Source organism: Cinclus cinclus, chromosome 22, assembly GCF_963662255.1.
Source record: "Cinclus cinclus chromosome 22, bCinCin1.1, whole genome shotgun sequence".
In the NCBI taxonomy this organism is placed as follows: domain Eukaryota; kingdom Metazoa; phylum Chordata; class Aves; order Passeriformes; family Cinclidae; genus Cinclus; species Cinclus cinclus.
Window position 1 is genome coordinate 2599618 of NC_085067.1, and position 27921 is coordinate 2627538.

Below are 27921 nucleotides of genomic sequence, written 5' to 3' on the forward strand. Positions count from 1 at the left end.
GAGCAAAAACTACAGCTGCCCTTTGTGGCTCCGCTTGATTCTCATTCAAGGCTTTATCTTTGCCTAAAGACTCCGGGATCTAATTCAGCTCTCTGGAACAATTACAGGACAGTACTGCAGTGGAATTACTCTCAGTTCAGAATGACTTCACAGGAATGAACAGGCTGCTGTACAAGGGGCTCGTAAGATTTCTGGAAACCTCAGGGAACGGGGTGATGTCATTGCACTACAAAAATATCTGCTTCGAATTCCTTGCGAGTCTCCTTGACAAAGCTTAGAGGATCAGAGTTCAGCAGTGAAACTCAGCCACCACCTCAGGGATGTTTAGAGAATGAATAGAGCCCAGAACTGGGGTCTATTCTTCACTGTCTCAGATACAGAAGCACAGGAGCTGTTTTCTTGAGCTCGAAATACAGACTGAAGTCAGCGTTTGTAGAGATGCAGGAGACAGTTTTTAAAAGATGGAGCACTCAAAGCTCAGGAAACATTTGAATTCTAAAGGTTATATGAGTTTCTTGGCAGGACTTTCAAATCCTTCAAACAGTTTAAACTAAACCCTCTTAATTTTGCAGAAGTCTTCTATACTCAAGCAGCATTTTGGGTAAAATGAAGACAAACCAATAAAGCCTTTGAATATTCAGGACATTCTGCTATTCTACAGACTCTTACCCAAAAGCCCATTTTTTTATCATATCATTAACTAAAATTGCTTTCCCTGTATCTGAGATCAGCTCCTTTAAATTCCACCACAGATGATGCTGCACACCTCATTTTAAAGCATCAGTTCTTTCTGATGAAAAAAAAAAAAAGGTGATACAAAAGGTGAAGATTGTAACCCCTTAAACTGCTGAGGTTTCTGCACAGCTCCATCAGGATACAAAATACATTCTTCTAATATTTCTGCCTATAAAAAAAGCTCTCAGCAACTTCTAGGACAGAGTAACTGGTATATACTGAGCAGCCAGGGCATCCCAGGCAGAATTCCACAAGGATCAGAGTTTGTTCCAATGTTGTCATGCACTGAACAACCCCAGGAAAAGCAGGTACACACTGATGGAAAGGGCTGGTTGCACTAATTAAGGAGGTACCCCCTGTTCCTAGGGGGATGAGAAAGTCTGGGATAGTTCTGAGTGTATAAACTCCTGAAAATGTGCCTGGGCACTCTATGAAATTGATTGGCATCCTGGGAGTAGAAGGCAAATACAGATTGGTAAATTTATCACCAGGTATTCCATGACACAATGTGTCCAATGCCCATGGGAAAAGACTTCCAATCTTCTGTGAATAATCTCCCAAATCTCTCTTGTGTCAGGAGCTACTAAATCCAGAGGGTCATTAATGGCACTAGGAAAACATACCTGTTAAATAACAACATCTCTGAAGAGTTACACACCTTCTAATGAGCTGTGAATTGGAGATAAATCAGCAAGTGACCTGCATGAGCAAACACCATTGATTAATAAACTGCTACGAATTAATTTCATATTTTCAGTGCATGTGGCAATGAGAAACAGTTTGAGAACAACGTGGATTTAAATCTACATTTGTACTTTAATGCGTTTTATAATTACAAAAAAGAAACAGCTGAACAAATCTTTTATATTTATACCCTTCCAAGCAATGTACAGAAGGCATGCATAATTTCCAATCATAAAACACTATTTAAAAATAAAAGATTTATAATTGCTTTCCCTGATTTGAGAAGCAAATTAAGATTTTTTTTTTCACATTGTCCTTCATAATCCAAACACTATGCGAGTGACTGACTGAGCAAAGAGTGGGAGAATGAACAATATGGCACAGCAGAAACTAAACACAACAGGTTTGTGTTATCCTTGAAATGATGGGGACGTGGCCATGAAATTCTTTGAGTGCCTCCTGCGAGGGATCTGAAATCTGCATTGGTGCTGCTACTGAGTAGTATTGGGCTAATTAGACAGACAAATTACACAAATGAGAAAGATTTTCTGAGTTCAGAGGGCTTATAGGAACAGGAGACCTGTGGGTATGTTTAATACTTAAGTGTATCTGTAATAACCAGCCCAGGTTTCTTCCAACCCCTCAACAACAGCCCAAGCAAAACGCAGAGAATAAGTGACCTGAACTTTCCAGTCAGGAAATTCTAGGCACAGTTCCCAAAAACATCATAAAACTAGACCAAATTGCCTCCTCAAAACCTACCTCCAAGAGACACAGAGATGCAGCCAGTGTTTTCAGCTACTTCCTTGAAAATAAGAGAGGTTTGTTGTTAGATGGTGTCAGTGAACATCAGGCCACTTAACTCTTCCAAACACTTACTTTTTCACTTCATAAGACCTACATCTAAGGGCCCATCCTTTTCCTCTCCAGGGCTTACTGACCCCACAGCATTGCTGTATTCAAACTTTGGAATTAAACCAGCATTTGTGTTCTAACCCAAAACAACACAGCACCGATTTTCAAATCTGCTCAGATATTAGCCCCGCTTTCCATGTGAGCTGCATACCTAAACACTTCTAGAAAAATATCTGAGCCAGGAAAAACAGATGCCATTTCTGGACGCAAACTAATTTATTCAAGAGCATATTTCAAAAGAAAAACCTGTATCTATTTCATTCCAAGCCTCTCCCAAGAGCTACAGCAGCATTAACTAGGGCAGCGCTTTCCTCAGGTTTCCTGGGAGGCAAAGCCAATTTCCAGACAGCAGGACTCCCTTAATCGCCACCGACAAGTAACGATACCGCAGTACACCTACATTTTTAAATATATATCCCTTCATTTCCTTCCTTATTATTGCCTTCTCAGATTAATTTTAATTGAGCCCTTCAATAAAAAGCAACAGGGAATCTCCCCTCTGGTTTTGGCGGGGTTGTGGCTGAGGGGAGGCACGCCCGCCACCCCCCCCCCGGCCCTCACGGGCCATGGCGGGGCGAAGGCCGCGATGTTGCCAGAGCAACGCCCAGCTCAGAGCCTTCCTCCTTCTCGCTCCTCTTCCTCCTCCTCCTCCCCTCACGGCTCCTCCTCTTCCTCCCCCCGCCGCTCCCTCTCCCACCCCCTGGGCCCCGGCGATGGCGGCGGGCGGCGGGCGGGAGGCGCCGGGCGCCCCATGAGGTACCGGGGAGGGAGCGGGAAAGGGGCCGCCCTCAGCGCCCCTCACAGCGCGGGGCAGCCATGGGGACACGGGGACGCGGCTCCGGGGTCACCCTTTCCTTCTCGTTGCGGGTTTCCCGGCGGTGCAAACCCAACCGAGGGGGTCCCGGGACGGACCCTCCTGACGTTCAAACCCTCCCGGGGGTCTCGGGGGCAGCAGCGGCCCCGGGAGAGACGGGCAATGTTCGAAGGGGCCTTTCTCAAGAGTATTATTTTGGCTAATATTTGAGGGGGGGGGGGGGGGGGGAAGAATAAAATCTGGGTGCGTGTGGGAGTAGCCTCTGAAATCCCATTTAATAACTCGGTGATTTGAAAGTTTGCTCGGCGCAGTGCCAGGGGAAGCTGCGATTCTTCAGCTCCGGCTCTTTAAACACCGAGCTGTCAGTTCTTGCAGAACGCGGCCCCAAAACAGCAACTGCAGTGCAAATGAGGTGCCTTTCTTACTCCTTCCCGTCTCAGTAACGCTGTTCAAGCAAGTCAGTTCCATCCCCACTTCATCGGTTTTATTCGTCTGCAAAAAAAAAAAAAAAAATACAGAACGAGAATTTTGGTTGTTTTGAAGTATGATGTCATCTTTGGCCGACAAAAAAAAAAAAAACAGTAGTAGTAGTAGTAGTAGGAGCAGCTTTTGTAAATATTACTAAGTTCTCATATTCATGTGTTAAAGTGGTTCTAGTCTTTAATGTTACCTTCTTTATAAAGGCTAAAAAATTTGAGGTTTGTGTAAAAGCATCCAGAACTTCTCACTATGGAAAACCAAATTTGCTTTGTTTTTGTATCCCCAGTGAACCTAGCTGTGAAAAAAATAATTTCAAAGGGGAATCTGTGTTTGAACAGTAGGATTATGTTAAAATTCTCAGTGTTTCAATATTACTCCATAGTGACAAGTATTGTGTCAATTCCAGGCATTCTCCAAAATCATTACTCTGATGTCACACCAGTCCAAAGAAGTTGATTTAACCCTATTTGATCCGAGTAAAGTCTCAGTGCGAAGTGAAAAACTGCCCAGAAGACAACCAAAAGATGCCAAAGGAAAGATAAATCAGGCCTCATTTGGCTGCGTTTCATTTTTCACTCTTTTAAATGCTTCTTAGAAAATGGCCTAACCTGGTTCTGCTCCCTTCCCCAGACAGGATAATCTCATTAATCTCATAATGGCTCTCAGTTTTGAGCATGCACTGGCTTTTTTACTGGACATGTCTGAACCAGTGCTCACCAATTAATGGATGCATGGAAATATACTCCCTGTTTCCTTCCCATCAGTGTTTGCTCCTTTTCTGGCCCACTGCTGTTGCTGTTTTGGTGAAATTATGCAGCACTTACAAGATCTCTCCTGGTCTGGTCTCCTGTCCAGCAGCTTTTGCTGTTCTGATTCGCACTTTTAGCTGTTCCTAAGGCAGCCAGGTCACTGAAGGCTGGGAAATCTGCATATGGAGGGAGGGAAATCATTTTAATATGGGACACAGGAGGTTGTGCTGTGGAGACGGGGTGTGAACAAACTCAGGCAGGATCTCAGAGAATCCTGCCTTCATGCAATCACTCACTACAACCTGTTAGGTTTTAATGTTGCTGAACTTTTTATCTCTTTCTCGAACTGTTCCTGTTTATATCCCACTCCAGGAGACACAAATCAGAAAAAACTCCAGGAACAAACCACGCCATGCAAGCTGACCGTGCCCCCCTGCACAGCATCCAGGGCAGCGGCGATGACTCCTCCGAGCCCAGGCTGTCGGGACAGAGCTCCTGCCACCCCAGCAGCGGCGATGTGCGCATCCAGCTGAGCTCCAGCTCGGGGGAATCCAGGGAAAACGCGACCTCCCGGGCCTCCAGGCCGGGCTCCCAGAGCCGCTGCCGTGGGCACGCCCATGGGGAGGCCGGAGGGCCCGAGGATGCCGCTCCGGACCCGGAGGAGCAGGGAGGCAGCTCGCTGTCGGAGCTGCGGTACCTCCTGCAGTGGCTGCACAAGAGCCTGCCCTACCTCCTGATCCTGTGTGTCAAACTCCTCATGCAGCACCTAACGGGTACAGTACAACAAAATCACACCCTCCTCCCCTCCCCCTACCGAGAAGTATTCTAATAACCGTGCCTGAAATGTAATTCAATTTATTTTTAGCTTTATTTTTATTTGCTTTATTATCAGAAAGAGAGATTTACTAAACTACATTTCAGTGGCTTCTGTTTCCTTTGCTGGCATATGTACAATGTGCTTAATTATCCTGGCTTGAGAGTCTGGGCTGTTAATTCTAATTATAAAGACATATTAGAAGTGGCTGCTTTTTAACCCAGTTCAGTGATTTTTTTTTTTTCCTTTTCATGTTTATAACTGAACCTATTTTCCTAATAGGCATTTCTCTTGGAATTGGGCTGCTAACAACTTATGCATATGCAAACAAAAGCATAGTAAATCAGGTTTTTCTCAGAGTAAGTATCACCCTATGCAACAAAATTATTTAAGTTAATCAAGACTTAAACAAGTTAATCAGTTTTCGAAAGAAGTGTGAATAGAGTTGGTGTTTTATTTACTTAATAATATTAGGTATCGAGATGGAAGTAAAGTCTTAATGCTTCTGTACAGGGGAGCTTCTCAGATAACAAGGTTTGAAAAATTCCCCTCTTGACTTTGACTATTGAAATCACTTTTTTTGTAAATTATGAATTAACTTCTTAACTATATTTATGGGATGAAATAGCAGTTGACAGTTTAAATTTTCAGCTCTGTGTTCACTCCCAAAGGGAAACCTGTTCTTTCTGCAGAGTAGGCAGGGTTTTAGTTGTCTTTAAAAAAAACTTGGTACACTTAGAAATTGGCAGGTTGAAAATACTAAAATCACTGCTTTACCTTTCCATTGAGTTCTCCTATTTTATGGGGACTAAACCCCTTAAGATAAAGTCCTCTGGTGGTAACTGCTCAGGGGCAATAGACCTGGTGTTTGGGATGGCTTTCAGCAGTGATTCTGAGGCAAGGACTGCAGTGTCTTTACAATCCCCTTGCAGGAACGGTGCTCCAAGTTGCAGTGCACTTGGTTACTACTCTACCTAAGTGGATCATCTCTCCTCCTGTATTACACCTTCCACTCTCAGTCCCTGTATCACAGGTAAGGAGAGAAACAGCTCCACCTCACCATAAAGGACTCGGACATTAACTGGGGACACTTAATCTGCTGTTTTTTCTTCAATTGTGGCATTGGTTTCTCTTTCACTTTAATCTCCATTCCTCCCCTTCTGCCAAATTTAACAGGTGCTGTCCTTAAAAACAGTATGTTGGTATTTTCTAGACTCCATTCTCCATTTAATGGCACTACTGTACCACAGAGAACATTCCTGGCTTTGATTCCCAGCTCTGACCCTTGGGAATACCAAATGTGGCATCCTGGGGCTCTGTGGAGTTCATGACTCCATTTGATTTTCCCCCCCCCCCGACCATTCTGTAGCTGCAGCCTTGGCTGGAAATCAAAGGCTAAATGCCAAACTGAGACAGCAAACTGAGCTCTGGAAGATGGGGGCTGTGATGAAGATAGAGCAGAGAAGGTTCCAAGATGGAAAAGGTGTCAGAGATCCTCAGTGATCCATTTACAAAGAGCAGTTCATTTTCTTAGCAGATGTTCTCCCTTGGTGTAAACCAGGTTTCCTTTTTTAATTAAACCTGCTGTGATAATTTCAGGTTACAGTTTCCTCTAAATAGGGTGCTCCAGTAACTTCTGATACTTCTTTTTGTAGCTTAATCTTCTTAAGCCCCACTGTGGATTTTAGGAACTTTTGGGAAGTGCTTTGGATTGTGGGAGTCACAGACTTTATTCTGAAATTCCTCTTCATGGGCTTGAAGTGCTTTATTCTCCTGATGCCTTCTTTTATCATGTCCTTTAAATCCAAGGTAAGGAAACAAGCTGTAGTTTTGATCCTTGTGAAGATTCTCTTATGGTAAAAGTAACTAATTATTAAATTCTACCCAGAGAAAAATCTTTTAATTAAATGTCTGTATATAATCCACCACTACACCCTGGGCAAGAAAACCCTGTGGATTTCATGTTCTTCTCTGCTTGGTGCTGAAAAAGGTTTTCAGTTTCATCAGAAACAATTGCTTGTATTATATCACTGGATAAATGGGTTTATTTCTGTCTCCAAGTGGGGGGTTGAAACAAACCTTTTCTTTTCTGCTCTGTAGGAATGTGTAATGGGCAGTTGGCCTGGAGCAGCTGGAGCACAGCAAATTTTGCACATGCTCAGCAAGAACTGTCAAGATTTTAAGATCTGCACATGCTGTTTTTTTCTGTCCCTTCAAAAATAATCCAGAATTTTCTTTGTTGGTCATAAACCTAAGGAATATTTGTGTCAGATCAAGGAATTTGATTCATAGCTTAATTTCTCAAATGAGTGAAGTTTAATAATTTTCTCAGAAGCTTACACTCACTAGTGGTATATTTATTTTTATCTGCTTCCTGAGGTGAGGCAGGCAAAACCAATTACATTTTATCTTAAAATTCCAATTATTAGTGCTGGTTCAGAAGAAATAAATTAGCAAGTACAATTTGATGTGGTAACATTTGAACAGGATGTTTTGGGACATTTTTATCTCTTATAATGTACCAGAACAAGTAGTTCTGAGGTACAACTGGCATCTTTAAATACTGACTTATAATCAAGATCTCTATTTTTTTTCTACAGCTAGTGATATAACATGCAAAACAGTTATTACAAATTCCATTATACCAACTATGGCCAAATTAAAGAAGGAATCTGGTCAATAGTGGCAAATTGTGGCATCATCCAGTGTACATTAGAGAGAGAGTTATAAATACAGTTTTAAGAAAAACTTATTTTATTTCCTTAAAAGTTAAGCTAATTATTTATGAATTTACATGTAGACACACAGTGTTCTGTACAGGACACTTGTGTTTCGTTATTCATTAATTTTTTGGGTGTTACTGAACTCTGGTTACCTGTTGAGTCCAGTTCCCCTTTTGCTTCTCTCCGGCCCCCCCAGTTTTTAAATCACCCCATCCTTAAAGAAGTTGATTATCAGAGGATAATAAACAAGTTTTTTAGACAGACACATAACCATTTACAGGAAAAGAGTTTGTAAGTTATTATTAATTGTATGTTATTAAAAGAATGTGCCTTATTCTCACTTTTTAACTCCGAGTGCGGGACACGACTGTGGCTCATGACAAGCTGATCTGTGTGACCAAATCTGTGTTATTCTCCTTTTTCATGTAACTTTTACTTTTTTTAATGCTTATGAAATTAAGTCTGACTGCCTTGTTAAATAGGTAGGCATCTGCCAAGCCATCCCAATTCAACCTATAATTTGATTTTCCAACAGTCAATTCTGCTCCTGTTACTTGCACACTTGTGGTGAACTCATCCTCTGATCTTTTTTTTTTCCTGTGCTTCACATTTAAGTGTTTCATTACGAGAAGAAGCTACCCCAAAGAATAACAATGCATCTTTTCTGTGTATTTTGCAAATCCTTGGAGTTTTAAATCTTGAGCTATTCCTTTGCATGTCTTGCTTAGGGCTACTGGTACATGCTGTTAGAAGAACTCTGCCAGTATTACCGTATGTTTGTCCCCATACCAGTTTGGTTCCGTCACCTCATGGCCCATGGGGAGCTGGACACTGCACTGGGATGGACCCTTGGCATTCTGCTGGGCCTTCTCTACCTCATCCTCAAGGTATGCAAGCTTTATACTCTTCTCAAGTTTTATATCAAGTTTTCAAGTGATTGTTCTGCAGGAATGATCACTGGAGAGTCACAGACACAACACATTTCTGGAAGTTCCCTTCTGAAATCACTGCCCAGTTGCTTCAGTTTTACTGATGCAGCCTTCCAGGAAAACTGTCTCATGACTCAAAATTCTCATTATCTAGCAGTGGACTGGGATTGAAAAGCAAAGGACACAGCTGCCACAGGTCCCATCACATCAGACAAAACTTGCAAAGATAAAAATAAAATTAACAGTTAAAAGAGTCACCATTTTCCAGGAAACTAAATTTTCTCTGCTGGAGTATCCTGTGTAATGCTAAACAAGTTAAACATTTTCCTGCTGGCTCTCTGCTTCTCCAAAGAGCTCATCAGCCCCAAATGTAACCACTTTGGCTTTAAACATGACCAACACTTCTTCATGCTCTGGTACCTTAATTCCAGGACTAAAGACCATTGCAAGTATAATAATAATGCTGAAATATTTGTACTCCAGTGCTTCATTTCAGAACCTCAACACTCTTAAAAACCAGACCCCCCCCACTAGGAAAAAACTTCAGCCTAAATTCTTCATCTGGTTACATTTCAAACATATAAAATAGGGTCAAGTGTGAACTATTGCTGTGCTTATGTGGCTTCTAACATGCAAGCAGCAGTGAGTGTTGGAATCAAAAGCTTGGGAGCATTTTAGTTCACAGTGAAAAAATACTAAGCATAATTCAAGTTTTCTTTCCCATTTCAGCTTTTGAGCTTTTTTGGACAATGGAGAAACTTCAGGCAGGTCTTACGGATATTTTTTACACGCCCAGTGAGTACTGAATTCTCTTCTGACAAAACCATAACCCTAATTTACATGAAAATCCTTCAAGAAATTCCACATTCCTATTCCTTTTTATTGGTTTAGCAATGAACAAGCACATTTTTAAATTGACCCCTGTATTCTCATTCTCCCATTTCACTGAGTTTCTTGACTGAGTGATAGTGTTGTCACCTGAACAACAACAAAATCACCCACCAAAAAAAAAAAAAAAAAAAAAAAAAGTCTGCACATCCCTTCAGATAAAAGGATGTGAAATAATCTTTTTTGTCCTGCTTCTGCTTTAATATTTGCTGCAAATCCTTTGTTTTACAGCACTATGGGGTGCCAGCCAGCAAGAGACAGTGCTCTGAATCTGATGATATTTGTTCCATTTGCCAAGCTGAATTTCAGAAGCCTATTCTGCTGATCTGTCAGGTAATACACATAATCCCAATTTTTTTTTTTAATTAAAGAATATTTCAAGCTACTGTTACACAACACAACATAAAATTAGATGAGTGTATGTTTGATGATTATTTTTAGAAATCAGACTGTACAAAAAATATAAATGGAAGAGCTTAGAAGCTCTAAGTTGTCATTCTTTTCATTCCAGCACACATTTTGTGAAGAATGCATCTCTTTATGGTTTAATAGAGAAAAAACCTGTCCACTCTGCAGAACTGTTATTTCAGACCATGTTAACAAGTGGAAGGATGGAGCCACATCTATGCATCTCCAGATTTTCTAAAGCTTGTCAAACAACTTGGGTTCCAGTATGTTTGTTCACACTAAGGTTTTTCAGTTTACTGCAGATTCAACTGTAGGTGGCACAAGGAAGGAGTTTCCAAATTCCAGACACCATGTATTTAAAACAGTGCAGAAAATGGCAACTTGACCTTTTTTAAGTAGAGAAAACTGTAGTTTTCAGAATGAAAAGCCAGCATTGCTTCTCTTGTGATTCTCATAGGAAACAGTCAAATCCTTGAAATGTGCTGCATTACTTCTTAATTCAACATTTTATTTTAAAAGTTGAATAGGGTTCCAGACTGTACTAAACTGTATTTATCCTTCTAACATGACTCAAGCCAAAAGGTCAACCTACTGATTTTATTAAGATTATGAGCAAATTTTATACTCTGGACTGCAGTGAGAATTAAGAGCTGCTTGTCACTCTTGGCATTAAAGATCTTTAATGCTTGCCCAGTAAATGAGAGAAATGAGCTTATTAATGCACCTGGAACAGCAACTGTTTCTCACTGCACCTGTAGATAAGCACAAGAATAAGACAGTTCCCTTTTAGGTTCTTGTAGGCTTCTAATGGGTCCTTGGCTTAATCTTTTGGCTTTAAACCAACCACTGATACTAGGTTTTTACTTAGCATTTTATAAAGCTGGTATTTTAAAAAGAAATCTTTAATACTATATTTTTGTCATAACAGGAGCCAGATTTTCTTAGAGGGGAGAATATTTTATACTCTATTTGCAATTTGTAGTTTGCATAAAAATCGTAGAGAATAAATGTATTTGAATCTATTTGGTTGGTGCATGTTGAATAAAGAAAGATTTCCTATTGTTTTGGTATTAACTCATATGTAAGCACATTAACTGCTCACTGCCAGGTATATTTTTCTTGTTGAAGAAAACAAAAACCCTTTAAATGTTACAATTTACTCATTAGTTTTATGTTATTTGTAGCACTTACTTCTGTGTAACCTCAGGTTCTTCACTGGTTTTCTTTCTTTCACCTTGCTGTTCAGGTAAGACTGAAAACATCACTCAAATGATTCTGTTACAGGAAAGTTACATTTAGTTACCATTAACTTGAGCTTGCCTTGCCTGAAGACATTTAGAGAACTTGTAAATTTAGGAATAACAATTAAAAAGTGAAACACTTACTTGAATACCCTAAAAGTACAGCTCCAAGGGCAGAATCCAGTATCAGACTAAAAATCTATTGAGATGGAAGATTCAAGGTAAGAAATATCATTATATGTGGCCTGTAAAGCTCACCAAGATGATTTTATGGAGCACAACAAAGCATTAGTGCTTTAAATCCAGCCTGATCCTTTGGTCTTTGTCTACAACACTGTAGTAACAACTGGGTAAGTGTGGAGGTGGTCAAAAGCAGGGATCAGAGAACAATTTCTCTTCTTTCTGTCTTCCTGTTGATTTTTCTATCCAAACCCAGTAATATTAACAAACATGTTGTATTAAAAAAAAAAAAAGAGTAAAAAAGAGATTTTGGTTAACTGGTTTAGATTTACACTTCAAAAATTAAACGAGTCATTCTCATCTTAGTTACAGAGAGGGAAAAAGTGAGTACCTGACATCCAGGAGTGCCATCCTCCCTGATCCATGAACACACAGACACCAGCAGCTGAGTCTGCAGGGACACACAAGGTGACAAATGACAATCACCAGCCACTTTCTAAAAGCCCAAGAACCAGAAAGTACCAGAAGGAACCTCTCTTGGGTCTTTAAGTTCTGAGGAAATTCCTCCTCCATTTCCCATCAGAGCTCTCAGGAAAGACAATGATTTACATTTCCTGTTATACTTGGGGCCTACCTCCTTCCTAAAATAAAATCAAATAGGTCATTTGGATTAACATATGTTTAAATTTGCATTTAGTTGCTATTCACATCCACCTTATTTAGCTCTTGAGGATATTTAGTTGCAGTAAAGTGAGAGATGAAAGCCAGGACTGTGATTACCTTTGTTTCTGCTAAGGCAGCTCAAGGGTGTTCCTGCAGACAGCTACAGATGGATTTAGTCCAGAAGAGAACAACTGGAGAAGTTCATTTATGGGACCTGCACACAAGGATCTGCAGGAAAAATATTCAATTTGCCATGTTCTTAATTATTTATCCTTTAGATAAAGGATTTCCCTCTGAACTGGGAAAATGAAACAGCAACGAGCCTGCTGTAGAGAGAGAATTTAAATAAACCAACCAAACCCCAACCATCTGCCCTAAAACCAGAACAGCCTCCTCAATGTTTGATGCACTTTTTGATTAACACTGAGAGCAGGCTGGGAGTCAATACTGAAAAGAGAACAGACCCAGAATAAACTTCAACTGTACACTTAAGAATGAACTCAAATATTCAATGTTCTCCAGGAGTCCAGCTTTTAAACAGCAGGGCCAAAAAAAAAAAAAAAAGGATATTCAAAAGAACAATTGAGTCGTTGATTTTTATCTTTTATTATGAGCTAATACCAGGATGACATTCAAATGTCAGATGGCACAATTAAGACAGTCTTGGTAGGAATTATTCCAGCATTCCCAAAATTACAATTTAGTACACGAATGGCGTCAAACGTATGCATCACTCCCACAGAGAAAAATTATGGAATTCTGAATATCTTATACCAGAATAGTTTCTGCATCAAATGGGAAAAAGAAAAACTGCTGGTAAAACAGCTGACCTAGAAACCTTTTCTGGTAGTGACCTGCAGAACAAAGTATTTCCCTATTTAACATCTAGTAAAAAAAAATATGACTTTTGTTCAAGTTTAAGATTTAATACTTTTATATGGTTAGCCACAACAGGTATTAACCTCAGTTTTACTATATTTTTGTAATGCTACAAAAATCCTATAAAATCAAATTATAGTGAATTTTTCAGTGATTATAATTAAAAAAGCGCAGCTTGTACAAAATAAAAAAAATAAGATTCTATACTCTAATGAAAAATTTAAGACATTTTTAAATGAACAAAAGAAAGCACTTGTTAAGCTCTCCAATATTCAATGCATTCTGCACTTATCTGAAATAGCCAGACAGGAGCTAGAACTCCACTCCCCTTAGTTCACAACTAGTAATTTTGACACTATTTTATATATATATATATATATAGAGGATCTATGTCTGATATTTTTACAAATAAATACAGGATAAACCATATTGCATAGTGTGTGCTTGCTGTCTGAGTCACACTCTGAAAGTTTCACAGTTATGGTAGGGAATTCATTTTACAATCTGCGGGCTGAAACATTGACAGTACATGGAATTTCCTTGGAAAACCCATGGCTTGGGTTTGCAATTGATAGTGAACTCAGACAAACAACTCTTGCCATTCTTGCCAGCCATTAAACCAATTCCACTGGACAAGTCTATCCAGCCAAGCAAAAAGCAACTGTTAGCTGTAACTAGGACCAAGAGAGATCTGCCTCTAGAACTTCTTGTTGTTATTATTTTTAACCAAGTTCCTTTATGCTCAGTTAATGTTAGCAAAGTCCAGGTGCTGTGTGTTTGCAGACGGGCCCAGTGCAAACACTCCTGAGCACCTGGATTTTGGTTCCACCAAATCACCCGTGGTCACGTCACCAACTGAACAATGGCAATCTTCCAGTTTGTCACTGTAAGGTAACTTGATTTTCCTACTAAAACTTAAAAGAAATATATATATATTTTTTTTTTCAACAAAAGACTTATCAGGAAGTAAAAGAAAAAAAAAAACCACCAAATTTTTCTCAGTCGTAACCATGTTTTTGTGTTGGTTCTTTGCTAGCATCAAGGTATCGCTGAATCCTTCTGTGCCTTGCTAATTTTAGCAAAGAGCACTGGGATCGGATTCAATGCTCACAGAGAGTTTTATGGCTTGGATCCTATGGCTCAAAAAGATTCAGTATCCACAGAGTAAGCAGAATCTAGAATAAAAAAATCCCTACTGTTGTGAAACACCAGAAGTAGACTTTGCACAGTTTGACTAAAAGATAATGCAACGTGTGGCAGGCAAAAAGTGACAGGAGTTGTATGCAGCTGCATGATCATCTCCACACACACGCACACACCATCCACACTCTAACTCTAGGGTAAAGCTCTGCAGATATTAACCCTTTCACCAGCTATGTTCATGGAAATGCTTTCTCTTTAAGGCAGGAAGTATTTAAAGTAAGGTAAAGTTTTACCTTTATTTTATTCTTTGTACCTGTAAGTCAGTTGTACAGATCGTGACAGTTTTAAAAACATAAATAGTGTCCTTAAGAACGTGTTTGCTAAATTAAAGTTTTGCTAAAGTTCTGACCCACTGTGGAAGACATTCACTGAAAGGCCATTGAACACTTTTCTCATACAATCAGCAAATTTATTGCCCCAGCATAGAAAAAAAATGTTGATAAATTTAGAAATGTATAATGGCAGGGAACTACCATAAGCAAAATTTCATTATTAATAATAATAATTAAAAAACCCCTCAAATTCTTACCCACTGGTTACAAAAATATTTATTACCTTATACTCTGGAGGATTTGTCTGTGTTGCCTGTGGTACTTCCTAGAGATTTCTACTGACCTTGTGTTCTGCTCACTGTTGCTCTCTCTGTGGGTAAGAATCTGAGCTGCCCAGCTGAGGACCAGCGTGTACAAAAGTGATGTTTCCCAGTGAAATGTCTGCTGAGGACAGGCATGAAATAAGCAGGACGTGTGTGAGCCCATGGCTTCCAGTTAAGCCTAGAACATAGCAGCACTGCTGTTTGATTAGATCCATTTGTCTTTGCAGGAACAAACAGGGATTTTAGCTGGGGAAGCAGGGAAACAGTTCTCCCCCACCCCACACTGCCAGGCTGGTCAGTGAGTGATTCATTTATTGATTGGTTGGTTCATGAGGAGGAGAATCAGAACTAGAGCCTTGAACTTTCTTCACAGCAACCAATTAAGTTTGCCTTTTTCATTTTGGGATACTTTCCATAATGAGCTGAATCAAAAAATCTATCTGAAAAATATATTTATATATATATATATAAAAAAACTCATTATGTTTTGAATGTGAAACACCAATTAAGTTTAGCTTTCCTCTTTGATTCCACCCCATTGTAGGAAACTGCTTTAACAGAAGCTTGCATGCTAATTACCCCTCAGCTGCAAGCCTGCAGGCATTCCAAACTCTGCCTAGTGAAAGGGCCAACCCTCCTCGACACATTCAGACTACACCAGTGATTCTGAAGCAACATCCTGCCCCTTAATACTGTCAGTTTCGAGCTCTCAAGCTGAAAGATCCTTGATAAGGTGAGAAGATGTCACTGGAATCAGTAAGATGATGTGCCTAGAGTTCTGCAATACCATTTGCTAAAGTTTTTTTGTTTCTTTTTTTTTTATGCACCATTGATTGACAGGAAAAAAAAAATCCATTTTTCTTTGCTTTCCAAGTCTCTCCGTGCAATGACCGATTCTTTGATATTGTCACTTTTTAAAAGTAAACCAAACAAGCCCTCCAACTTCAACTTCAAGGGGGCTCATGTCCGTTCTTGGTTTTCCACCTCCCAAGGCTTACAGAAATGGTGTTGTCATAGATTCATGCGCAAGTGCTCCGGTCGTTTGGAAATCATGGGAAAAGCCTGTTTTTTGTAGGGCCCAGAGTTTGGTTGCCGGATTGGAAGTGGTGCTGAAGCCTCTCCACAGACTGTCACATCCATTTGTTCTATTCCACTGGTCTCCATCGGGTATTCCACAGGTGGCTGGGGGTTGGATGCGCTGGCAGAAGCACCTCTTGCCCAGAATTCCCCAGGGGAAAACTTGACAGGGCTTTAAAACAAGAAATACAAAAATCAGAGATGGAGACATACACAGCACCAAGGTACATCCCTTACTCTGCAGGAAACTGCACTCCAGTGCCTATGGAGAAGCAATTCTAATTCTTCCTTCCACTTCCAGGAGTTTGAGAAATTTCCCTGTCTGGCTTCTACCACAGTTTCTTGTAAAATTCTCTCATTTCAAGGTGATTGCAGAAGGGTTTTTCTGTACTAACACAATTCTGTAGTGCTTAGGATGTTCTGAAACAATTTTAACTGTATCAAGGTCACCACTCTGAGGCTGGATCAGCACTGAAAACAAATTAGAAAACCTCATGTGCTACCCAACACCACATATTTGTCTTTAATAACATCAGAACATAGAATCACTTCTAATGGAAGCACTGGGCTTACTCAGAAACAAGGCTGCTTTTTATTTCTAGTGCTTCAACTTCTTGTCAAAATTCCAAAAAAGAAAAAAAGAAAAAAAAAAACAAAAAAACATTAAGTACCTGACTGGTGTCCTAGGGCTACCTATGAATCTGCGAGGTGATCGAATTTTTGGTTCAAAAGAAAATTTCTCTTTTACGCTTTCAAGTACAGATGGAGCCACATACGTGAAACCCTGCAAAACAGGAAAGAGGCACTGCAACTCACAGGCAAGGTCTGCATTCAGGATCACTTGTGCACTTAGGAAAACGTGACTATTGTAGGAAAATTAGAAAAAGAAGAGTCAATGTAGACAGATGAACCCTTACTCACTCCTTGAAGCAAACAGTGGGACTTGAGGGAGTTGCCACACCCCAGCTATTTCTCCTGAGATCACAGATTCCCACAGGCACACTCCATTTAATTCATTTTGCTCTACAGACTGGCCATGCTGTGTGCAGGGTTCACAGTGCAACTCCCAGTCAGAATGCTGACATTCCACAAGGGCAGCACTGTTTGCTGGCTGCTGCATAAAGAAAACGTCAGCAATAACCAAAGTATTTTTTCAAAGCCTTTAAACATTGCAAACCTGTTACAGGATTTGGGTTTAGTTATGAGAGTTTGCTTCAAGGTGTTAGGGAGTCCACAGAGTGAATTTAGCTGAAATTCCCCCATTTTCAGCAGCAAACCTCCCTTTCCACAGGCACTCCTCACTTGTCCCTGGCTCACTCACCAGAAAGACCTGGTTGGCACTTTCACTGAGAGTTGAGTCATCTGGGCTATCAACAGGTGTCTGACGTGTAAACTTTGAATCAAACTGGCTCACATCCTCTTCAGATTGCTTTGCAAAAACAAAATGATTAAGGGTTTATATTACAGATATCAACCAAATGGCTCAGCGGTGAGCAGTGCAGCCTCTGGATGGAGTTCATTCCATGGGTTTTTGGCAGAGCTCTGCTGGAGGAAAACCCTGGAGTGGTGTCGGAATCCTGTCGCTGCCAGTGGGAGGTCACTATGGGCACTGACACTGAGAAATAAAGGCAAGGAGGAGGGGCAAAAATTATGGATCAAAAAGGAACACAAATTAAAAAGATGCCTTAAAAAAAGTAATTCTCAAATTACAAACAAAAACTTTTAGAAATACAATGCCAGTTTCTTGCAAGTTTAGCCCTTGCCACAACCAGTATAGAACAGTTGCAACTATTTAGTTTTTGGAGGCCTCTCCAGATAGTTTTGTCCCATTTTTGCAGATACAGAAGCATTTATAGTCTGAGGGACAGAGGACAACTTTGGAATGAGTGATTATGAGAAATATTGTTTCATTTGCTCAAAGAACAACAGTAATTCCAAAATCCCTTCTTTATTCCCATGTGTCACTGGAAAGGCAGCAGGTACTCATTTGTGCAAGCCTCCATGTAACCATGGAAGCACAAGCTGAAAAACCATCTGGTTTATACACGAAACTTCCATAAAATTGCTACTAACAGAAAAACCCAAAACCACTTTCAGATAAGTATTTGGAAATACCAGTCTTGTGTCTTTCTGAATCTCATTCCAAAGGGTGAGGGGAAAAAGGTCTGGAGTCCCCATGCTGTAGAATGCTTGACATTAGTGATGCTTAAGCCAGTTTTAAGTGAGAATTTTAGTAGCTGGGAATTACAGAGGTGGCAATACCCACAGCTGCTGGAACTGATTGTTCCCAGAGGGAAGAATAATAAAAATACTAAAACTTGTTCATCACATCACTGGTTTGAGGTAACTAACTACTGCTTATAATGCACAAGATGCATTGTAAAGATTAATAAGCAAACACAAAGTGCTTAATTAAGTGATTCCATTTACTTTTGCTTAGCAACTCTATCTAGTTGAAACTAAGTACTGACTTACTGTAGAGGGTTTAGAAGCTGATCTCAGAGTGAACTGCACTTGCAGATCTGTTTAACCTATGGGTCAGAAGCAGGAGGAATTCAGACTGAAGCAGATCAGGTGCTAGATCAGATCTGCCAGCTTTAATTGAGAGTGAATCTGTGCCCTGAGCTGCTAGAACTCAAGTACCAGGAATCAGTGGCACTCCAGTTTGTAAAGTGAACGTTTCTAAGTTTTATTAAGAGCTTTGCTAGAGGCACACAAGGAATATCTCTCTCCCAGTATTCCCAGTACATACCAATAAGGGTTTAAAAGGAGGTTCCACCTTGCGTGCCAGCAGCTCATCCCAGTTGATGTGTCTGAAGAAGGCGTGAGCCTGCAGGGGCACAACAGCACAGTCAGCACCTGCCTCCAGGGCACAAAGCCCAGAGTTTCACCATTAACATCTTCTGTCCACACCCTTTCTCTGGGGCGTTCCTTTCCAAAACCACATTTGGTTTAGTGTAGAATATTCTGCAGCACTACCTCGGAGTAGCTGGAAGAGCTGAGAATTGAGATCATACCTCCAAGTCAGACAGTACCCTTGGAAGTGTTAGAAATGCCAGTTTAAATGCAAAATACCTCTGCATTCTCCACTTCAGAAGTTGGACCATGACAAAACACTGCATTAATACAAATTATCAGAACTGTGAAATATGGAGGACTCTCTAATACTTATCAATATCACCACAAAAACAAAGTCAAGCTGGAATGCCACACTTTGCCCTTCAAGGAGCTGCACTAATACAAGGTTGGCAAGTTTTTGATCAGATTTCTAGAATATCCTCACCCTTCCAGGGCTGCACAATTACCACTGTGCAACGACTAGAAAAGATCTGCAAGACAGAGCTAAAGAATAGAAATTATTTTCCAAATCTCAAAGTATCATACAGGTAGACAGCTGCTTTTGTTAAGTTTTCAAGACTTCAGGTTTTGATGAGCTCTCACATGTAGCTGCCTTTGTGTTCATTACCCCTCAAGACAGACACTCTCCTTCCCTGAGGTAGCTGTTTTATTTTCAATGAGGTAATTTAAGAAGTCTCAAGTTAAGTTCAAGTTACCTGAACTTCTCCAGCATCTCCAGGACCAGCTCCCAGACGTGAGGCAGCATTTCTTTTTAGCAGCTTGATGAGAAATAACAAACAAAAAAGCAGAATTAGGTATGCTGTTATAACCAGACTAGTTTTGCCATGAATCATCACTTCAGTGGTGTAGAATGAATAAAGAACAACCAGAAAAATCTGCATTCAGTTGAAAACAGTTGTATTTTCAAGGGAAATCACTTTCTGTACCACTCAGCAAAAAAGTGACTTCATCAGTAATAAACCAAGCTTGAACTGAACAGCCACAGTGGTATCATTATATTTTTATTTTCTACATACATGTGGAGTACTGACAGTCATTAAAATTCTACCTTTTTAAGCAGATCTCTGGCTTCTTGTGTGAGGTAGGGAGGCAAGTTGAGTTTACACTTGAGAATCTTGTCAATTGTTTTCTTTCTGTTCTCCCCAGTGAAAGGAGGCTGGAAACAGGATTGAAACAGGAGGAAAAACAGGACTTGTTCAGAACTTTAATTTGTGTATAGAGAACTCACTTCAGTCATTTATAAAGCAGGTAAAATAGTAATTTATAAAGCACTGCAAATAGGCACTGTTTGGATAAAAGCAACTCATGTCTCTAGTCAAACTTGAGAGTTGTATTTTGGTTCTTTCTTATTTGCAGTGTGTGTGTATATATATATATATATATATATATATGTACAATATATTTCTTTATACATGCAGTTGAGTTAGGGTACAGGGAAGCAGAAAAGCTACAAAGGGAAATACATGCAATTATAACTGTGCACCTACTGCTCCAGTCAGCATGTCATACATTAATGCCCCCAAACTCCACCAGTCCACAGCACGGTTATGCCCACTCCTCATCAAGATTTCAGGGGCCCTATAAGCAGAAAAATCAAAAATATGAAAGTGTTTTAATGAGCTTAGTATTAATTGTGGCTGCTAGTTTTCAAACAAAACCCCATTTATCAAGTTGTCCTAAGTGACTGAACACATGAACCACCAGTTAAAAAAGGCAAAACACAGCCATTACCCCCAGAGCATAGCAATACTTTTGTATTTCATCATGCAGCTCACATGTATTCAATTGTTCCACAGAATGTGTGTGTGACTGTTCCATCATGAATGGATTCTTTACATAACCCGAAGTCAGTCAGTTTTACATGACCTGAAATTAAATAGATCAAATTTAAGACTTGTCAGAATTCTGCCATTTGTAGAAGTAACATTGAGAAAAATTAGGAGTTTCTAACACGGATATGTAATTACTCTGAATTACTTCCACATATGGTCTGACAAAGTATTGCAGCCATAAAATAGAACAAGGTAATCACACTGACAGAGAAAACCAAGTGCTGCCACTTGACAAACTACCAAAACTTATTCAAATACAGACAAATGTATTTAAACATAAAGACTGTACAGCATCATTAGCTAAAAAAGTAGGTTACTGAATTTTACTGCCTGCTTCAAAATTCACAGAATGATCTTCAACAAACTGTAAAGCACTCTGAATAATTCAGTACGAAGACTCAGACTAAGTAAATAAGTTGTTTAAGAAAACATGAGAATTCTGGGTGGTACAGATTGCCAGACTGATCAGTGTCACAGTCACTGGAACAGTGCAATCAGGAACTGAAACTGCTCTCAGTGGGAAGTCTCAGCTCCTGGCTAAGTCATTTCAGCCACAGATGATCTGGCATCCTACCCAAACTGCCTTTCCTACCCTCAGTCATCCCCACTGACTAAAATATCACAGGTTCTACTTCACAGTGATCCAGCAAAAGAAATAAAACCCAGAGGTGCAGAAATCAACCACTCAAAGCAAGCCTGGGTCCATGGAACTTGAGCTTGCTGTGGCCTATTAAACCAAGGAAGCTGTGTCTGAGTGCAGTGAGCTCTGGCAGCTCTTCACTTATCCCAGGAGTGGTAACAACCCTGCCACTGCCCTAAGGAGATTCACCTAAAACTGAGGTGTTGTGACCTTTGGGAGAATTGTTTTCAAAGGACTGGCTTGACTCATGACTAGAGTTCTACCTTGATGATTAAGCATGATATTTTCTGGCTTCAGATCCCGGTAGATGATTCCTTTTTGATGCAAGTGCCCCAGTGCCATTGAGATTTCTGCCAAGTAGAAGCTGAAAGGGAACAAAACCAGACATATTCAATCATGCAGAGCATCTTAAGCAAGTCTTTCAGTTTTCAACCCCCAAACTGTGAGCCCTATGGACAGAGCCTCACTGAGCAGCCAGCAGTGGACCCTCCTCTGTTGTAAGACTGGAGTTGCACCAGCACAAACTGGTGAGGACAGCTCAGAACTGGTGAATGCAGGACATGTACACCCTCCCCAGACCCTCTGAACTGCTCTTTAACTACACTCTAAAATGAATGAGTAGTTAAATATAGTTTAAGCACTTGGAAAAAAACCCAAACTATTAATTTACAAAAATAGCTTCACTTACCAAGCTGTGTCTTCCATAAATATCCCTTCTCTCTCTAACTGCATAAATAGTTCTCCTCCTGTCATGAGAAAAAATAGATGGTACTCAAATAAAGTATCATTTTAAGTCAGTCAAAAGTCTATTTTCTAGGAAAACTGTAAGCAACAGGTATTTTTGCATGCTGTACAAAAGGCTGTTTCACAGAAAAATGACTGAGCCACTATTCTGTTACCCTCTGGATTTCAGCAACCTGAAGAAATCAGTATTTAAAAACCAAGAGCACTTCTGTCCCTGCTTTTTTGTTACAGCTTGAAAAAATTGCTTCTAATCTGTGTCTGTTTCCCTAACCATGAAATAAAGATAACACTTTCTCATGTCAAAAAGAACCTGCAAGGACTAAACCCTCAGGTAGCTCTGTAGGATTGCAGAGAACACACAAAAATGACAAATCTAGAGGCAGGGTAAGTCTTAAAACCCCTTCTCTCCTGTAGTGTTATGAAAAACAATTATTTGATGTTTCATTCCTCCTTCTTGTATGGAATTAGAAAGTTTATTCATGTTCTTCTATGGATTTTTTTTGATACAAACCTGTTTCAGTTTATGACAACAAGCCATCATTAATTGGTCTTTTACTTGTAGGGTAAGAAGCCCAAATTCTTGATTGTGTAAGACCCCAAGAAGGAGGTAAAAGAATGTCATATACTGACCACTGAGATACTCAAGGATGAGGTAGAGTTTTCCACCAGTCTGAAAGGCATAAATTAAGTCTACAATGAAGGGATGTTTCACTTCCTCCAGTATATTCCTCTCTGCTTTCGTGTGAGCTGTATCCTTGGCATTCCTTACAATCATTGCCTGCAAAAAACAGGGATATGTGAGCACAGAACATGCTAAACAAGGCAAGGCTTTCACACTGAGCTCAATTCTGAGTTTATTAAACTACAGTGCTACATATGAGTTAACAACAGCATTAGAAAAAAACATTTCACCACAACACCTACATAAAAGGTTTCTTGCAGAAATGTATGTCTTTATGTCACAGAATCACACAATAATTTAGGTTGGAAAGGACTTCCCGAGCTATTTAAATGAGCTGCTGAGAACTACCCAGACAGAAAAATCTGAAGTGCAATTTTAATTCCAACTGTATCTGAGTAAAAACTGCATATATCCTAGAACTTATTTTAAGGTATATTAAATCATTAGGTGAATTTAAAAGGTAAGTGAAGGGATAGATTTACTTTTTTTTTTTTTAGATTCAGAGAGCAGTGAAATTCAGGTTACCTTTTTAAGAACTTTCATGGCAAATATTTTCCCGGTGTTTGCTCCGGTTACTTTTCGTACTTGAAACACCTAAAGAACACCAACACAATGGCAATCACACATTTCAGCTGCATTAACTGCCACAAGCTACAGAGCAAATTGTGCAAGAGAGAGAGACACAGAGAGGAGATCACCCACAAAGTACAAGCAAGAGGCAGAGATTGAACGCAGAACGAGTTTGGGACATTCCCTGCTGCTTCCAGCGGGCGAGGCTCTGCCAGGGACCTCGGTGCCAAGCCTGGCAGCTGGGGTTGGTTCTACCCCACTCTACCTCAGGCAGAATGGACTTTTCAAAGAGGGGGAAATCAGAGCAAAGCAAGGGAGCAGGGAGGGTGTGCAGGATTCAGTGCTGGAGGGTTCCTGACCTTGCCATAGCCGCCTTTGCCCAGCACACGCAGCAACTCAAAGCACTCCGGGCGGATCTTCTCAGGACCTCTGTTCACACTGGTCTCTGAAATCTCAAATTTTTCACAATGTTCCATCCCACTGCAGAAAAGCAGAACAAGGCTGTGAGTCTACCTGGTACTGAGCAAATGAAAACATTGCCTCCCTGGAAGTGTGTGTCTGACCTAATAGTGACAGCCTGCGAGAGCTGGAGAGCTCCCAGCATTAGGAATTTTTGTTTATTATTTGCAAAGCTGCAACTTCCACTGACAAGGTTACCTGCATATTTTGGGGATTTACAGTATCAAGATTTCCTTCAAACCCCTTCAATTTAATGCACAATACACCTCTGCATTACATCAGAATTAAGTTTAGAAGATGAAAATCTCAAACTGACTCAGATTACTTCTTTATATGATTATATTCATATTACAAATATTATTCAAAGGCAAGGGATTTGTTAGGAGAAACAAGGATCAAAAGACAAACAGCAGCTTTCACCAGAATTCTTTTTATTATTATTATTATTTTATTCCAAGATACAATTGACAAATTTTAATGTAAGGAAATAGTGAAACATCTAAAAACGACTCAAAATGGAATCAGAATGACAAAATTTTCTATTTATCTTAACAATGTAACAAAATTAGAAGTTATAAGTGGTTAGCATGAATGATACAGAATATTTTCTAGCAGCAACTTACAGGTCATATTGCCCAACTCCTCCATGGTCCATGCTCTCACTTAATTGACCCTGGGGATGAAAAGTGTAGAAGAAAGATGAATTAGAAAAATGTAAGCATTAAAAATAAGTGCATTGATGTGGTTTACAACTTTCTAAGTTTGAAAATACTAAACCTCTATATAATTAAATAGGTCAGGAATAAAAAATTATCAGAAGATGAAGATTTGCTTGATCTCAAGCAGTGACACAGGGAACCACTTACCTGGCTGCATTGTTACTCAATCACTTGAATATCAGAGGCACAATTTCACACCCCCGAGAGAACCTGAAAAATGTTAAGGTACTGCAATTTTCTTTAAAATTCCTTTTACACAGAAATTTTCGAGTCCTATTGGAGTACTATGCAAATTAGACCAATAATAAAGATTATGTGAACAGATGACCAGGGACTCTTCTGCACTCGAAAAAACAATCTACTGAGAAGGTTTCATTATTTTATATTGGTTTAGTCAAATCCCAGTTGTGATGCAAGAATTCAGCTTTACTCTGATGATAAACACATTTTGTGACCAGTAATCAGGAGTGAAGGAGTTCCTGCACTTCAGCATCAGAACCAATCACCATTAAGCAGTGTGGTTTAATTCTGAAGAGATATTTTCCTCAAAGAATTTTTAACCTGATCCCTTTCCTCTAACTGTGGCTGTGTGTGGCAAAAGAAATGCAAAGGCAGCAGACAGCTGGAATTAAGACAAATAGAAAGTCATGGGCAAGCTAGTGGGCTTCAGACTTTACTGCCACGTTGTTATTTTTAAGAATATGGACACAAAATAACAACTGTGAGTTGGTGGTAAACAGCCTGGAACTTACAGGCTGAATATAAATATATTGAGTGACCCGTGAAATTCAGAGAAGCAGAAGAAAAAGAAAACCTACTGAGATCTGCAAAAGTCAGCCCAGGCCAAGGAGTGCATTTTAAAATATTACCCAAGTGAAAACACTATCCAAAGAAAACTCAAACTTTCAACAGTTTCCAGACCATTTCAAAGTTAAAGTTTACAAAGGCTGGTTTATTTTGGTGATCGAAAGGGGAATTTAACTTTTGGATCCACCTACTAACACCACAGGCAATTAAGGAGTCTAAAAGATCAGGTTTGTTTCCAGCTCAGAGAGCTGCCAGCTCCTGTCCTCATGGTGACATTTATTAGAGAAATCCAGCTTATTGACATGTTTCACAATAAAGGCCACTAAAGCTGCCCTTGACCCCAACTCTTAGATGCCAACAAATGAATTTTAAAAAATTCAACCCAGAGAATAAACACCCCTCAGTTCCCAGAGCAACTCCTCCTGTTACCCAATGGTTCTGGCAAAGTTTACTTGTGCTGCTCTTGCTCCTGTGAACTTTGGTTTGCATTCTCAGTATTAATTTAACCAAAATTCACTTCAGATACCATTCTGGTTTTTTTTCAGGGTTTCTACTCTTTTCACAACACCAAGAAAGGCACTGGGAAGCCACCAGCCCTTCAGTCCATACATTGTTTAATTTATTACAAATATACCTAAATTAAGGCTGAAGCTTTTTTCACCATAATAATTAGTGCAAGCGATCACATGGCTTTGGAAGAAACTCCTTGTAAACAATGCTTCAGATTTTCCAGGATGGCTGTGCCTACTCAAACCCACAACTGAGACATCTCGGCTCCTCCTGGACTCAAGAGCTTCTGGGAGATACCAGGGACCAATACCAGAAATTTGACAACACAGCCCAGTGTGTCCCCCCTGCTTATTCCTTGATGTCCACTGCTCTGGCTGCATCCTTGCAGGACATACACCCTGTGGAGATAACTTCCACTGGAATGTTGTTCCCCTTAGACACTCCCGATGTTCCCCTCCTTCCTTGCTCTTACAATTCCTGCTGTTGGGTTGTTTTAATCACAAGCCCATTCTCACCCTCCTTTACCTGTTTGCCAAAAGGCACCTGAGACCAACCAACCTCCATAAAAACGTCAGTCATGGCAAGGGTTTAAAATCCACAATGGTTTGATTGTTCCCTGAGACTGAATTACAGGAACACAAGAGAACAAACTCAACTTTCTCGCCACCTTGCTCAGAACCTGTTCTTGGCAGCATTAACAGCGTGATGCAAGAGAGGTTTTCCAAAGCCAAGTGTTGTATTGATTATTGAGGTGACAGACAAAGCTTTTCCTGCAGGTTGAGAAGCCTTCAGCTGTAAAATAATGTCTCTACAGGTTACATGGAGTGTCGGAGTGTGGGTAACAGAATATCTGCTTATCTCCTGAAGGGAAGTACCTGGAGGAGAATCTACACCAAACACGGACGGGACTTTTTACAAGAACAGATATATAGATTAGATACTGGGGGGAAATTCTGCCCTGGGAGGGTGGGGAGACCGTGGCAAGGGGTGCCCAGAGAAGCTGCGGTTGCCCCATCCCTTGGAAGTGTCCAAGGACAGGGCTTGGAGCAACCTGGGACAGTGGAAGGTAACCCTGCCTGCTCATGGCTTGAGATGATCTTTAAGATCCATTTCAACCCAAATCATTCCACGATTCCGTGATCTCAAAGGCTCCAAGACTGTCATTAGCATTTAAAGAGCAGAAAATAAATACAGTGGCAGTTTGAGTAACAGCGAAGAGTTAATATTCAAAACAATATCAAAAAGCAACAGAAAATCTGGAAAAACAAACAGAGATGATACAAAAAAAAAAAAAAACAGAGCTTTGACAAGATCTAGACGAACATCACGAGCTGCAAACTACACATTATCAAGTGCGCTGCTCACGAAATCACGAGATGCAAACAGCCGCTGACCCGCCTAGCGCAGCGTTTTAAACCTCTTCTTTTAATTTTGGCGCGAGAGCAGCGACTTTACACGGCTCCAGAAAGATCGGCATTTCTGCCCTGACGTTCGGCCGTGTGACAGTAAATAATAACCAAAAAATCACCGCGCTGCGGCGCTTGTGCCGGGATCCCAACGCCGAAGTTCCGCGGTGAAGAGCTCCGGCGCTGCCCCCAGCCCCAGCCCGCTCCGGGTGCGGACGCAGCGGGGCAGCGCGGGCGGCTCGGGCTCTGCCCGGCTACAGCGGCGAACTCGCCGCGCTCCCGCCGCCGCCTCAGCGCGGACCCGCCCGGCCCCGCGGCGCCTCCCGCGCCCTCCCCTCCCTCAGGCCCCGCGGCCTCCCCCGCTCTCTCCCCGGCCCGGCCGCCGCTCTCACCCCCTCCTCCAGCTCCTCGTCTGAGCCCGCGTCCTCGGGCTGGTCCAGGTCGATATCGAACACTCCCGCCATGGCGCCGCCGCCCCTCGCTGGCTCCGCCGGGTGCCCGGGGCCTGCGACGCCTCATGGGCCCGCGCCCCGCAGCGCCGCCGCGGCCGCCATTACCGGCTGCGCGGCCGCAGCGCGCCTGCGCCCCCGCCCCACCCGCGCCCGCCGCGCACGCGCAGCGCGCGTCCCGGCCCCGCCGAGCCTGCGCGGTGAGCGGGCCGCGCGCCCGCCCCCCGGTGCCGGCGCGGCGCCTGCGCACAGGCCGCGGTGAAGCCG

General features: G+C 41.1%; 2 protein-coding genes across 8 annotated transcripts; one reads left to right on the forward strand and one right to left on the reverse strand.

Annotated features, from left to right (window-relative positions):
• Positions 1-3047: 3047 nt before the first annotated feature.
• RNFT1 (ring finger protein, transmembrane 1) lies at positions 3048-11203 on the forward strand. The gene is made up of 9 exons (XM_062507233.1): positions 3048-3090; positions 4750-5150; positions 5474-5550; positions 6124-6224; positions 6847-7000; positions 8643-8801; positions 9573-9638; positions 9963-10064; positions 10243-11203. The coding sequence occupies exons 1-9, from the start codon at positions 3086-3088 to the stop codon at positions 10375-10377; spliced, it is 1200 nt and encodes a 399-aa protein (XP_062363217.1). The 5' UTR covers positions 3048-3085; the 3' UTR covers positions 10378-11203.
• Positions 11204-12810: 1607 nt separating this feature from the next.
• Positions 12811-27747, reverse strand: RPS6KB1 (ribosomal protein S6 kinase B1). Of its 7 annotated transcripts, none has more exons than XM_062507228.1 (15): positions 27598-27747; positions 24387-24436; positions 23664-23784; positions 23260-23328; positions 22683-22830; positions 21997-22054; positions 21572-21672; positions 20612-20702; positions 20324-20414; positions 19885-19992; positions 19532-19594; positions 18730-18807; positions 17299-17406; positions 16649-16761; positions 12811-16149 (listed from the first exon to the last, which is right to left on the reverse strand). In XM_062507228.1, exons 1-15 carry the CDS (start codon positions 27667-27669, stop codon positions 15912-15914), a joined length of 1509 nt encoding a protein of 502 aa, XP_062363212.1. In that variant the 5' UTR covers positions 27670-27747; the 3' UTR covers positions 12811-15911. The 7 variants fall into 7 exon arrangements, 5 of the variants coding, with proteins under 5 accessions (XP_062363212.1, XP_062363214.1, XP_062363213.1 ...); XM_062507230.1 differs by lacking the exon at positions 27598-27747 and adding an exon at positions 24630-27541; XM_062507229.1 differs by lacking the exon at positions 23260-23328.
• Positions 27748-27921: the final 174 nt, after the last annotated feature.